Below are 13,953 nucleotides of genomic sequence, written 5' to 3' on the forward strand. Positions count from 1 at the left end.
GCCCTAACCTGCTATGGAGTGCATTGGAGGAGGGTGGCCATATTTATTGCCACTTCTCTGCTGCCACCAGATTTCTCGATCCATGGAGAGCTTCTCAGGCCCTATTTGACCTGCAAGGCACAAGTTGAGCAACCCTGATTTAGACAATTCATACATGTGCACTAAAACATCATCCATGAACAAGGGAGTGTGGGGTAGTTAGTGTATTTTAAATTACTTTGCTTACTGCCTGCTGGTTTCCCAGCATCCTTAATTCGTCAGTCCTGTGGCTTAGCCAGAAGATCTGCATTTGTATTGACTTTATCTTTATTGTTTGAGAGAACTGAGGTTCACTATTTTTACTTCTTTCAGAAATATAGTTTCTGTGTATGACAAGTCGACAGCACTCTTCCCTGAAAGACTATTAAACACCTAGTTTTCTTAAATGAAAATTGCAGGGCTTCCCAGTAAATTAATGTGCTAATTGGTTCAACAAGAACCATTTTGTTTTAAATTCTTAATTACATGGGTCTTCAGAATTATTATATTGGTATTTGGCAACTTGAATAATTAACCTTATACCCACAAACAGCCAAAAATGTTGCAGTTTTTACAATGAACTGTTTAGAGAGAGACAATCCTAGTTTTTGCTTTCTTTGTTGCTTGTTAGCAGGGTTTCTTTTCTATTTGTTTGTTATTATGGATACTTATCCTTTAGGGACATATGAAACCCTGCGGTTGAGGCGAGCATTCCTGAAAGTTTGAACAGATCTGTCCCTGAGGTTCAGCAGCTACTATATTGCAAAGCATTAGGGATATAAGTCTTCCCTTGAGTTCATTGTAGTTAATTTATTTAGTCTGTAATGTTGTTTTCCATTTAGGCTTGGAAACTGGCTGCGAGAGATTTCTTCCCATTCCAGAAATACGTTTTCAGACTGCTATATTAAGCATTTAAGGATCCTGTTTGTTTTAAGAGACTACTTCAGTTATTTCAACATGTTATAAACACTATTAGATCTTTTATTTCAGAATCAGAAAAGGAAACCTTCAAAGTATTCATTAAATTATATTACACAAATATAAGTTTAATGTATATGATCATCATTGTATTGCTTGGCAAACAAATGAAAGCTAAACCATTGGATACATATGTTTTAAGTGTGTTGCAGTTTTTGTCTGGAGGTATTGCTTTTGTTATGTGGGATTTTATGCATCTTTGTAATAAGACTTTCTGAAAAATAATTCAGGGAAATAGACAGGACTAGTCTCCTGGTTGGTGACGTAAGCAGTTGTAAAATAATAAGGAGCCTGAATCCTAACCCCGGCTCATTTTTCTGTTGACTTGACACCAACATGAAACTTCTGAAATAGGATGGTGGAAAAAAAATCCAGCTATCCTATGTGGGCATCTTGGAACTTGACAGTCATAATTTACAGTAAGAACAGAGTTGTTCGACCCTTAACCTTGTGTGGGCTTTGGGTGTATCCATTTGAATATCAAAGAGCCCTTGAGAATAGCTTTTGATTTAAATCTTCATTTGTATGTTGTGTCAGGGGCTAGCAGATAGGGTTTTGTTCTTAGTGGTGAGAATCTATCAAAAACAGCTATTGTTTTCATAAACCAGATGTTTATAGGAAACTAACATAAAAACTACTATACTAACCTCCCTTAAATCATGTGATAGAAAACCTTCGGTTCGTGAGTGCTGATGTTGTAGAAAATGTAATTGGTGGTTAATAATTTACGTGCTGACATAAAAAGATAAAGATGAAATCTTACACACAGTCTAGCAATCTGGGGTTGTACTGACGACCTGCAGAAATAGGAAATTCAATTTCACCCGAGCCTGAGCCAGTGATTAGCACTATTGTACCTGTTGGCTCTTCTCAGGGTGTGATGGTCAATAGATCAATGTGAATTCTTAGCAGTCTGCCCCTCATTGCACTTACTTCTGTAAGGCTATGTTGACCTATACTGTGGTACAGAAGAGATGCGGTTCCTTCAACAGTGATGTTTAGCACAGGCCTTTTGCATGACTCCAGTGGTAGGGTAGTTCCTGAACTAACCCGCCTTACCACTGGTGATTTTTCACCCTGAGTGACCAGATCGTGTTTATCTATAGCAAATCATTGGCAAAGCAGTTTGAATTCTGGGCTTCCTCCTCCAAACAGAATAGTGATTCATTGCCTGCAGAGCTCCTAAAGCTGCCATCTAGTCTCATATTGTTCTTCATCAGTAGATCTCAAAGCACTTCACAAAGGATGCAAGCACAATCCTATTCCCATGTGATGGATTGAAAAAACAAATCAGAGGTGAAATGACACATCCAAATTCCCCTAGCAAGTCAGAGGCAGAGTTGGGAAAAGATTCCAGTCTCCTGAGTTCCAGATCAGTGTTTTATTTGCTGTCTCTTAACTATAGCACATTGTCTGCTATCTAAAACCCTTCAGAAATCAGCAACCAAAGTGCTATTCATATAGCTAAATTTGTTTGGATAAAACTAGTTACAATAGTCTTACTCATATTTATTTTTGTTACGTGCATCATAATCCTCAGTTTTTTTCCCTCAACAAATTATACTGAATAGTGTTGTGCACAATTATTTGACCAGCCAGTGGCTGTCATAGCACAGTCCTTGCCAAACTTATGGTATTATAGCACGAGGTGGTAACTGGATCCATAGGTGCCAACTTTTATTTTTGCAGGGGGACAGGCTAAAATGATGGACACATGGAAAGTTTTATGCATTTCAGTTGACAACCCTCTTCCTGAGGGGGGCCAGAGCCCTCGGGCATCTGCGTACTCAGCACCCATGAATAGATCAAGGCTTTAAAAGCAAAAGAAAATAGGGAATTCAGAATCAAATTAATTGAAACTATCAGTAGACAGTCCTGGCCTACTAAGTGATTGCCTTTTATGTGGTCATGGGAAAAGTTTAAGAAAAATGTAACTAGTTGAAGTTAAACATTAGCAGCCTTTAAAATTAACTTGAGTTAAGTTAAAAGTTAAATTTTTCCACCTTCAACTAGTTAAAAGGTAAGTTAAAAAGAGAGTAACTAGTTAAAAGTTAAGTTGATTCATGAGAAATGCGTGAAACACGGTGAATTGCCTCTTAGCATCATTTTTCATTTTCAAATGCAATGAGCGTGTTTCTTTTTCATAAGCCCACAGAAGCACACTAATTTACTTGGAATTCACCCTGCTTTACCTGAAAACAACATTATACTTGTCATACAGTTTTCAGAATAACAATTTACCAATACCTATGTAATGTTAGATCCTTCTCACCCTCTCCATGTGAAGTACTTTGTAAAAGTCAATGCATCATATAGGTATACCAAAATAACAGAAAGGAGATATTCATAGCCAGGTGACAAATGAAAGCTGTTTCCACAGAAAACTTGTGGTGTTACAATTTTTATTGCTTAAAAGGTAACAAAAGGGTATGAAATACATCTGAATTAGAAATAATGAAAGTGTCTGAAAATCAAAATTAGACTGAAATGAGAAAATCAGTTTAAATGAGAAAAAGAATGTTCAGTTGCATAGCAGAAACGGTTTAAATGTGCTTATTGAACTTCAGCAAAAGCTACATTTTAAAATTTACACCTGACAATTTTCCTCTTCTGTCTTGCAAAACTAAGCCCCCACTACTGAACAATTGCTCTGCATGGGCAGATGAGGGAATGCTTGTGTTATAACAGATTAATAGCTTCTTTTTTTTTAATAGGTGACATCTCAGATAAGTTTCTCACAGATGAGAAGTAATGCTCAACTTCTTGGGCCCTGGGCTGCTGGTTCTGATCTTCATTAAAATTAAAAAAGTCATCATTTGCTTCACCCTCACTACTTGCTCCCACTCTTCCTGGGATCAGTGTCTCTGCTTGCTTGCGCTTGTTCCCTCTCCTGCAGCCAACTGGCTGCCCTGTTGACTTCTGCAAATACACAGAAAATACCAGCATGAATTAAGGAACTCTGGGACTTGTAGTTCTTAAGAGACCATATCTCATAGGAAGGTTCTCTGTGTCTCTTAAGTGCATTTTTAAAGGGCAGTTTAATATATCTATAAAATAGAGATTTACAGACTTTTTCTTTTTGTGTATTCCCTTCCAGTTTTACCAGCTGCCTGCATACCCCTACCAACATATGTTTTATATTTTAACCTCTTAAATGCGAATGATTATTAGAATGAAAATTAAATCTGCCATACCACAATTTCTTTCATGTACCCCCCAGAGATGGCTTGTGTGCCACAGTTTGGGCCCCCCTGTTATGAAATCATGAACAGGCTATGCTCACTGAATATAATGTCATATTAGATATAATGTCATTTCTAAATTTTCATAGGTGCACGGGGCCAGCCTCGAGTTCAGTTTCAAAGAAGAGCCCTTACGTTGCCAGAGAACACCAGCTATAGTGATCTGACAGCATTTCTAACTTCAGCCAGTTCACCTTGGGAAGTAGACCGTTTTCCATATCTACAAGGATCAGATGGAAATGGAACAGGTAACTTTGAGTATTTTTTATACTGGTTGTGGGGAGAGAGAGATATTTTTTACCAACTATTTGTTTCTGCCTCCACAAACAAACTCATCTTTAATTCTGATAATATGGGAGCTGCACTTCTGTCAAAATCCTAGGCCCAGCAGGCAGGTGTCAACCTGACAACATGCCTGTGCAGATGGCCCTAATTGGCCCTCTTTTTGGCAGTCTCTGTATGGGAGTCAAGGGCTAAATCCATATGGATAATGAAGTCGTCTTCTCCCTTTCGCATAATCCCTACAGAAAAAAAGTTTGGTATGCATCAATCTTGGTGGAAAAAATAACTTTGTCTTGCACTTCTCCTTTGGTGACCTGTCTTCAAGTGTGTCAATTTGAGTGGGTTTTTTTTTTTAAGTTCTACATTTTTATTCCGTTTTAATAAAAAATAAAACCTTGATGTGTGGGAAGGGTGGAAGAGAATTTGTTCCTTAGAAGCTGCAGAATTAGTCATCCCTAATTATTCTTTTGTCTGGAAGTATGTAAAATGCCCACGTTCTGGGGATTTAACATTGTACATTGTGCTGATGCTCCAACAAAGAGTTGTTTCAATAGTCTTGGTAAATACAGAATAATTTTGGATCCCACTTAAACAAAAAGCCATACAGATTGTTTCACTACAACGAGAAAAAATATAAAAACTTCTTACAAAAAACATAATCTCCACAAGACATTGAACTCAAAGCCTTATTACATGTTAAATCTTAAATTGAATCACCTGCTGCTATCTTTCCTTTTCTAGCTTAGTCTTCTCAGGCTACAGTTATTTCTGCTTGTTAATAGAGGATATTTTAAATATTGTCTCAAGTGCATACGGTATATGTGAGTGATCTTGCCAACATTTTCATAAATAACTGACAAAATACAATTCCCCCCAGCCCCATTCCTTCGTGTGAACACAGTAATTTGTCTGCTCTCCTTTCACCCTTCTGTTTGCCCCAAGGAGCCAACCTTATCTTCTCTCCTGAACTCCCTCTTGCAAACTCTTCCTTCATTCCTTATATTACTGTATTTACCTAAGTCCAAGACAACTTGGAATTTAAGGGGCCGGGCCCTGATGCCTGCAGCGCGGAGCAGGCAGCGGCTCCTCCCCAAGGCAAGGCAGGGGCAGGGACCAAGCTGGGCACTGCACAGGCTCCACTGGCTGCAGGGACCTGCTCCGGTCCCCGGCCCCTTCAGACAAGCTTTGCCCTGAGACCCACTGGCTTCACCCTAAACTTCGCTTCCATCCCTGTGCTGCAAGCCCCACAGCTCCCGCGCCAAAGCCCAGCAGCCCCATGGGCCTGCTCCCTGCCTCCGCGCCTCGCTGCAGCCTTTGACAGCGATGCCACGTGCCTTGCTCCGGACCCGCCCAGTGGCAGGACGCACGCGGTGCCGCGCCGCTTTTGAAGGCTGCAGTGAGGCGCGGAAGCGGGGAGCCAGCAGAGCGTAGCCTGCGTGTGGGTCTGAGAGACATGACAGGGAGGTACACACTTCATGTAACAGGTACTGGAGACAAAGTCAGCTCTTTGGTAACTGAAGACAGAGAACTCAAATGCTTGCCCATATTTAAGTATTAATTAAGTCTTAATCTTGGCCACATCGACATAATTACAAGGTAGCATGTGGGTATTACAGCTAGTTTCTTCTATTATTTACAACAATGCAAATTAAAAGCAGAATTGGGCCTTTAAAGAAAGACATCTAATAAGATAATAAATAGACTGAGACGAATATTAAAGAATGCATCTGGTACACAGTGTAATATTAAAGATTAAAGGGGGAAGCAGACCAATTTGGGAATGGACCAAAGCAGCGTGCTCACGGACTGAAGCGGGGCGCTCATGGATCGCTACACCTTAGAAGGAACATTGCCTCCATCCACTGTGCAGTTTCCCCCACATTCTTCCTTCTGTAAGCTCCTCTGCCACATAAGCCACCCTGGCCTGGGGCAAGCTCCAGGTTCATCTCCAAGCCAAGGGCCACAGGCAGAGCTAAGCTTCCACCTGCTCCAGGCAGATACTCAAAACTAAAATGAGGTTTTCTTTTTCCCCTATGGGGATTGTTGTGAGGGGTGGGAGAACCTTGTCTCAGATTACAATAAATATAGTAATCTTTAATGTCTTGCCCACCCCTAGTTCCTTCCCTTCTCAGATATGTTGTAGTCTCAAGTATCTTTGCTTTTCCCCTCCTAATTGACCCCAGTTGCTACTGCCATACCGCCCCTGTCTCCAGCAACTATCTGTAGTTCCCCCCCTCCAGTTCCATCCAAGGCTCTTTCCAGTCTGGCATCTGGTCCTTGGTCTCTGCTGAAACCATTCTTGACAGAAGATCTGATTACCTCCTTTTAGCCAGACCTTGGAACAATTGCTTGCTATTCTTTCCCTTTAACTTTTTGGCTGCCTTTAACACAGTTGACTATGGTCATCTTTGGGCAGCAAATGTACACTTGGAGTGACTTCACAAAGGGAGGAGACGCTGATGCTCAGGAGCAGAGGCAAAGCAGCAGAGCTCTGTGTCTGGGGCAGCCACGTGACTCCTAGGACAGCATCAGCTTCCACCATGTTGATTGCAGGAGAAGAGATGGGGCTACTTTTGCTCCTCCTCCCTCCACAATGGCAGTGCCTGGGGCTGTTGTCCCATACTGTAATGAGTCAGTGTCTCATGTAGATGCAGCCAGTGTCATCCATCTCTTGCATCCCTCCACTAGCTTCCTCTTTATCACAACAGGCTTCACTTTCCAGGCCCCTTGCAGTCTAGTGGCTCTCTCATTCATTAACAAGTATTGTCCACTTTCCTAAACTATTCAAGATGCCAGCCTGTGTCACGGAATAGTTAAATTTTCATATAGACATCTTCTTTCATATAGACATCTCTTATGCCACTTCTCACAGTTGGGCAGTTTCATTTCTGTTTACACATTTCTCTTAGAATTCTTCTTTGCCATGAATGAATAAAATGCTCGACAACAGCTTTCTGCGACCACTGCCTTTCAAGCTGTCTACTAATTGTCTCATTGGGTGCTTGCCGACGTTTAAAAAAAACAACAACAAAAAACAGTGCTTTACTTTAAACTGTGCGCATTCCCATGCTAAGCCCCATGCATGCCCAAAAGAGGCAGCGTGTTACTTCCAGCCGCCTCTGCAGAGTCTGTAGAGATCATGTGCTTTAGTGGGGCTTTTTTGGCACTTTTATTTAATAGCTAAATGAATTGGCTTTAACTAAAAGCCCTGCTGAAGTGCCAGTCTTGACAGATGCTGCAGAGCTGGGTTGAAGTAACGCGCTGCTGCTTCTGGTAAAGCACTTTTTTTTTTTTTTTTAAACATCTGCAGGCAGCTATCATTTCTTTGTAACTCCTCTGTCTGTCTGCATCTACCTGTTGTCTCTTTGGAACAGAAACCATTTTTGTCCAGTATGTTTCACAGGGGATCCTGGTCTATGACAAGGACTCTTGGCCCAATGGTAATACAAATAATAATTAATAAGAAAGGATTGTATGAGCATTAATTGCTAGGAGTGATGTAATCTCCAAGTCTAAAAAGTGGCTCTCCTGTAGAACAGGACCCATGCAGAATAACTTACCTAGATTCCCTTCTGTACCTCATAGAGGCATCTTAGATGCATATTTCCAGTATCCCATTTATGGCATACCCATTTGTACCCTTTGACACCCCACTCAAAGGGAAACCTCCTATAGCTGAGTGTGAGGGAGCTGTTAGCCATCATGCAGAAGTAACCTAGGTATATCCAAAGAAATAGGGTTTAGGAGTTTGAAGATACAAGGTTCAAAATTACAGGTCAGGTAAAATGTTTTCTACTAATACTAAATGGCCTTTTTTTCTTGTCCTCAAGAAATGTTAAGAGTGTATGTTTTCTAAGTGTGGTATTAATTTCTCAATATCTAAAGCTCCTCACTTAAAATTTTTGTTAAGTATACCTTAGGTTTATCAGCTGTTGAGTAAAAGATGAGACTACCAGCTATTGGGGATTATTTCATTTTTTAAAATTCCCATATTTAAGAAAAAGAACAAAAAAGGCACTTGAAAATTACTTAATCCGAAGTGACACACCAGTAATTTCTGTAGGAAGTATAGATTCTTCCTGAACAGAGTTTGCTGTTGGTTTCAGCTAAGTTCTTATCTTACATGGAGACCAGTAGTATTTAGGAGCATATCTTCCCATTGTTTAAATATATTTACCCTGCTGCCTGGTGTGCATCCATTGTAGCTTCGTAGCAGTTTTAACTAAAAAAAATATATCCTTTTGAATTCAGTAGGTGATTTTCAAGGAATCTTGCCTGTCTATTTAGGAAAGTAACATGGGACAATTAACATGTAATGCACAAATCAGTCTATTATAAACAGGAGCAAGAAAAAAGCCTTTTGAGCCTTGGCTTAATGTTTGTGTTAACCTCATGTTGTGGAGTGGTAAGATGGCTTCATAAGATCCAAATCTTTTGAGCAAATGAAACAATGCTCTCTGTATTCTAATGAAATAAAATACCCACAAATTGTGGTGTTACTTCAGCTATTGCTATGGACTCTTTTGTAAAGAGTGGATTCAAAGTCATAATGGATTTCCCTTATAGATTTTTCTGGGGCATTTTACAGGTCACCAGGTGTCAAAAATGACAAGAAATAAATGCAAACTGACATTTATTGCAGTTGCTCCCATTCTAATCTTTGTACATGCATGACCATTCATAGCAGTTGTGTCTTTCATAAGCATTCATTTAATTTGCTTTCACAACTCAGGCAAGAAACTTAATTTTTATATGAAAATGTAGATTTTGTGGATCAGGTGATGGCTAACACATTCCTTGTTGTTGTAGGCAATGGATTTAAGGAATATACTTGCCACCTTAGAATGTAAACTTTTCAGCCTGGCACTATTATATGAAGTGTTAACATAAATAGAAAGGAGGCAAAGAAATCTTCACCAGAACTCCCTCTTTTCACTGGGTGATTTATTTTACATGTACACATTAGTTATCACGTTTACAAAGACACTGGCACCAAAAAGAGCAACATTCGGAACTAGAAGCTGTCTAATATATAACCTAAATTTCAGATGTTTATAAAATCCAGCATAAATACTTAGAAGATAACTCTCATCCCTGGGGATTTATACATGCAAAAACAAAGTGATCAGGTACTGACATGCTTTGTTAACAGAAATATATTTCTCTGACAAGCTGACAACTTGCATCACTCTGAAGAGGAATTCCTCAGTACAGTATTGAGTTCTTTACTAGCCTGGCTAAAACATGCTTTCATTGTAAATTAAGTGCTGTTATGTGGTAAATGTAACTACCATCTAACGAAACTCAGCCTTTCTGCCTGCATACATCAGACTATACCAAATTCTTGAACAGACTCTACTAGACACAGTTATTTGTTGTATTTGTATTGCATATAGGCGGTGGAAGCTGCAGGAAGCTACCAAGAAGGAGTATACCTACTTGGCCTGGAATTGCAGGGAGGCAGTTAGAAAAAACAAAGCAACTACAAAGCTGACGCTGGCAACACAAATTAAAGACAACAAAAAATCTTTTTTTTAGGTATGTAGGGAGTAAAAGAAAGGTGCAGGGCAGCATAGGTCCCCTACTGAACAAGAACGAACAATTAGTGACAGAGATGGGGAGCAAGACTGAGCTATTCAGTGAGTTTTTTGCCTCAGTGTTCCTGAACAGGGCTCAAGATAAGTCTCCTAATGGGCTCTTAGATGAACATGAGAGACATCAGCCCACCAACTGTCAACGCTGACTTGGTGCAGAGCCACTTGGATGGACTGGATGTATTCAAGTCAGCAGGCCCGGATGAGGCCAAGGGTACTGAAGAAACTGGCCGGTGTCATAGTGGAACCACTGGCACGGGTGTTTGAGCGCTCATGGCGCTTGGGTCATGTCCCAGAGGACTGGAAAGGGCCAGTGTGGTCCCTATTTTCAAAAACGGGAGGAAGGAGGATCTGAGTAATTATAGGCCAGTCAGTCTCACCTCCATCCTTGGAAAGCTCTTTGAAAAGATTATGAAGGATTATATTTGTGGCAGTCCAGCAGGAAAAATAATGCAGCAGGGAAACCAGCATGGATTCATAGCAGGTAAATCATGCCTGACCAATTCAGCTTTGTTTTATGAGAGAGTCACAAAATGCTTAGACATAGGAGTAGAGGTGAATGTCGCTTTCTTGGACTTTAGCAAGGCCTTTGATATGGTATGTCATCCTATTCTCATAAATAAATTAAGAGGCTGTGACTTAGATGTTTACTGGGTGGCAAATTGGCTTAGCGATCACACCCAGAGAGTGGTAGTAGACTGATCGGTATCAACCTGGAAGGATGTGAGTAGTGGGGTCCCACAGGGTTTGACCCTTGGACCTGTACTCTTCAATATTTTCATCAGTGACTTGGATGTAGGTGTGAAGTGTACTCTGTCCAAGTTTATGGATGATACTAAATTGTGGGGTGAAGTGCACGCTCCGGAGGGTAGGGAACAATTGCAGGCAGACCTGGACAGGTTAGAAAAGTGGGCAGTACAAAACAGGATGCAGTACAACAAGGACAAGTGCAGAGTGATGCATGTAGAGTCCAAAAATATCCAGCACACCTACTGGCTGTAACTGGAAGTAACCCCCTCAGCAGCACAGAAGCAGAAAGGGATCTCAGAGTCATAGTGGACTCCAAGATGAACACGAGTCATCAGTGTGACGAAATCATCAGCAAAGCTAACTGCACTTTATTGTGCATCAGCAGATGCATGACAGATAGAACCAAGGAGGTGCTACTGCCCCTCTGTGTGGCATTCATCAGACCGCAGTTGGAGTACTGCATCCAGTTTTGGGTGCCGTACTTCAAGAAGGATGTTGATAGACTCGAGAGGGTCCAGAGGGCCACTTGTATGATTAGGGGCTTACAGGACAAGTCCTATGAGGAGAGACTAAGGGACCTGGACCTCTTCAGCCTCTGCAAGAGAAGGCTGAGAGGTGATCTTGTGACCACCTACAAATTCATTACCGGGTCACAGCAAGGGATCAGAGATGCTCTGTTCACCAGGGTGCCTCTTGGGGTAACAAGGAACATGGTCACAAACTGACAGAGATCAGATTTAGGCTAGATATGAGGTAAAACTTCACAGTAAGGGTGGCCAAAATTTGGAATGGGCTTCCAAGGGAGGTGGTACTCTCCCCTCACTTGGGGGGTCTTTAAGAGAAGGCTGGATAGGCATCTAGCTAGGGTCATCTGACCCCAGCACTCTTTCCTGCCTATGCAGGGGTTTGGACCTGAAGATCTGTTGAGGTCCCTTCCGACCCTAGCATCTATGAATCTATATGATACTTTAATGACTTACTGTAGTGTTTCTGAGGTGCAGAATGGATGATTTCAGAGATTGGTGTACATCTGATGTACAGTCCTGTGGTTCTAGATCACTGTTTTTATGTGGTCCAGATCAGTAGTGATCAAAAGCTATTTCCAATGTGTGCCTGTGTTTGCCTATATGAAATTGCATTTTAGAATTCTCCTAGATTGAGAAACTTAGAAAATGGGATGTCTGTTTTCTTGCAATACCTGAAAATGAGTTTAAGTTTATTTTCTCTTTATGACCATTTTTTCATCAAATAGTACAGAATATAATGTTTAATAGAAACATGTAACTTGGAATGTTAGGATGATATTTATTCAGTTGTTTTTTCACTTGATAGGAAATAACACCAGGTATGACCTTACCCCTGTTACTGCAGTCAGTGTTCATTTGCTCAACAGTGACGGGACTCCAATCCCAGTGAATGGCCCCATCTATGTAACAGTGCCTCTGCCAGCAAACAGCAACCTGAAACACAATGCTCATGTTCCAGCATGGAAGTTTGACCAAAAATTTGGTAAGCAATTCTTGGTAACTGTCTTGCATGTGGTTTCATTTCTCAAACTAGTTTTCTTGCTGGTTTTCATGTGTTGGTATTGGGTTCCCCTTAGAGCATGCAAAAATCTGCTTTCTTTCTTTATATGAAAATAGAAACAATGGTTACTGGTAAAGCTGGATGATTAGTTTTTAGAAAGGTAACTTGGCTGCATAAAGTCTCTGTTTCTAGTTAAATCATTTCATGCAAACTTCAGAGTATTTGCAAAAGGAATATTAACAATATTCCGTATTTTTGCATAAACACTCAACTGCATTCCAGCAGTGTCTATTTCAATGTTTTCCAGGAATTTTTTTCACCTAAGGACTGGGAAGCAATGCTGCTTACTAGAGTAGGAGATTTGAATGTTATTCCTGGCTCTGCCATAGGCCTGCTGGATGACCTTAAATAAGACATTTCAGCTCTCTGTTTCCCCATGTATCAAATAGGGATACTGATACCAATTTAGTAAATGACTTTGAACTTCACAGATGACAAGCTCTTCATAAGAGCCAAGTAGTAATATAATAGGGTTCTCCCTTATACTTATAGAAATACTTATAGAAATTACAAAACCAACCATGGGCATATAAAAGTTATCTGAACATTTTGAAACATTAAGGACCCTCAGAAACCTAAGCCATAAAATGCACTGAATTGTTTCATGCTTTTTGCTGAGGGGGAATTTCACTCCTGTACTGAGCATCAGTACAAGGTATCTGCCTCTTTCGCCCTTATGTTTTCAAGGTATAAACAAGGCTTGCATTGTACATAGAGTGGAGCTGGCCCTCTGCTCAGGGATGAATTTCACCTTGAATAACTTAATTGGTCTGTGAAGAACACATCAGATGAAGACAGGAGAATGGATGAGAAAGCTAGAGATTAGGAAATATAAGAAAAATGGAAAATCAAGAATCATGGATCACTGGAAAGAATTAAATCATATGCCCCTGGCTGGTGAAAGATTTCGATGAAGTTAGGATATCTTGCAGAAGTTCTTAGAAGAATTGGCATGAAACCATTGTGTTTTTTCTATGGTGAGAATTTTGCTTATCTCTTGCTTCTATTTACTAAAGGGTGCATGTGTCTGTGTGCGTGTGGTTTTTGTTTTATTTTTCCCCAAATAATAATCCTAACTGTAAAATATCTGTATTATTATAGATGGAGTTGTCAGGATGTTATGGGAATAGCTTTAAATAACTTGTGAAATGTAATGCAGAATGATACGTCTGAATGCTTTTACCAACCCATCACCAATTGAATGGAGTGAGATTTAGGGCTTCCTGTCAGGAAAACTAGAATCTTCTGTTGACACAGAGGCGATCACATTCACTTACTCAGGTTCTTCCTGAAAATTATTTTAGTTTGTGATTTGGGCTTGTTTTGTTTTTACTTTTTCACCGGAAGAATGGGAAGGCTGACTCATATTCACTTTCCCCACAAGAGGCTGTCCATGCCTGATCATTCCAGTCTCAAATATAACTCTGGCATGGTTCACTGATAGTTACTTTCATAGAATCATAGAAGTAGGGTCGGAAGGGACCTTGTAGATCTTCAAGTCC

The 13,953-nt window shown here is 40.4% G+C and overlaps 1 protein-coding gene across 3 annotated transcripts in view; it reads left to right on the forward strand.

Moving 5' to 3' along the window:
* FAM171A1 (family with sequence similarity 171 member A1) overlaps window positions 1-13,953 on the forward strand; it is a 114,817-nt gene that overhangs the window by 77,971 nt on the left and 22,893 nt on the right. For all 3 annotated transcript variants that reach the window (XM_019532618.1, XM_019532626.1, XM_019532633.1), the window contains 2 exons: window positions 4,328-4,486; window positions 12,197-12,373. In XM_019532618.1, the coding sequence (XP_019388163.1) occupies window positions 4,328-4,486; window positions 12,197-12,373 (336 nt within the window). The remainder of the gene's footprint in view (window positions 1-4,327; window positions 4,487-12,196; window positions 12,374-13,953) is intronic.

Source organism: Crocodylus porosus, unplaced genomic scaffold, assembly GCF_001723895.1.
Source record: "Crocodylus porosus isolate Cpor-Errol unplaced genomic scaffold, CroPor_comp1, whole genome shotgun sequence".
Taxonomy (NCBI): Eukaryota; Metazoa; Chordata; order Crocodylia; family Crocodylidae; genus Crocodylus; species Crocodylus porosus.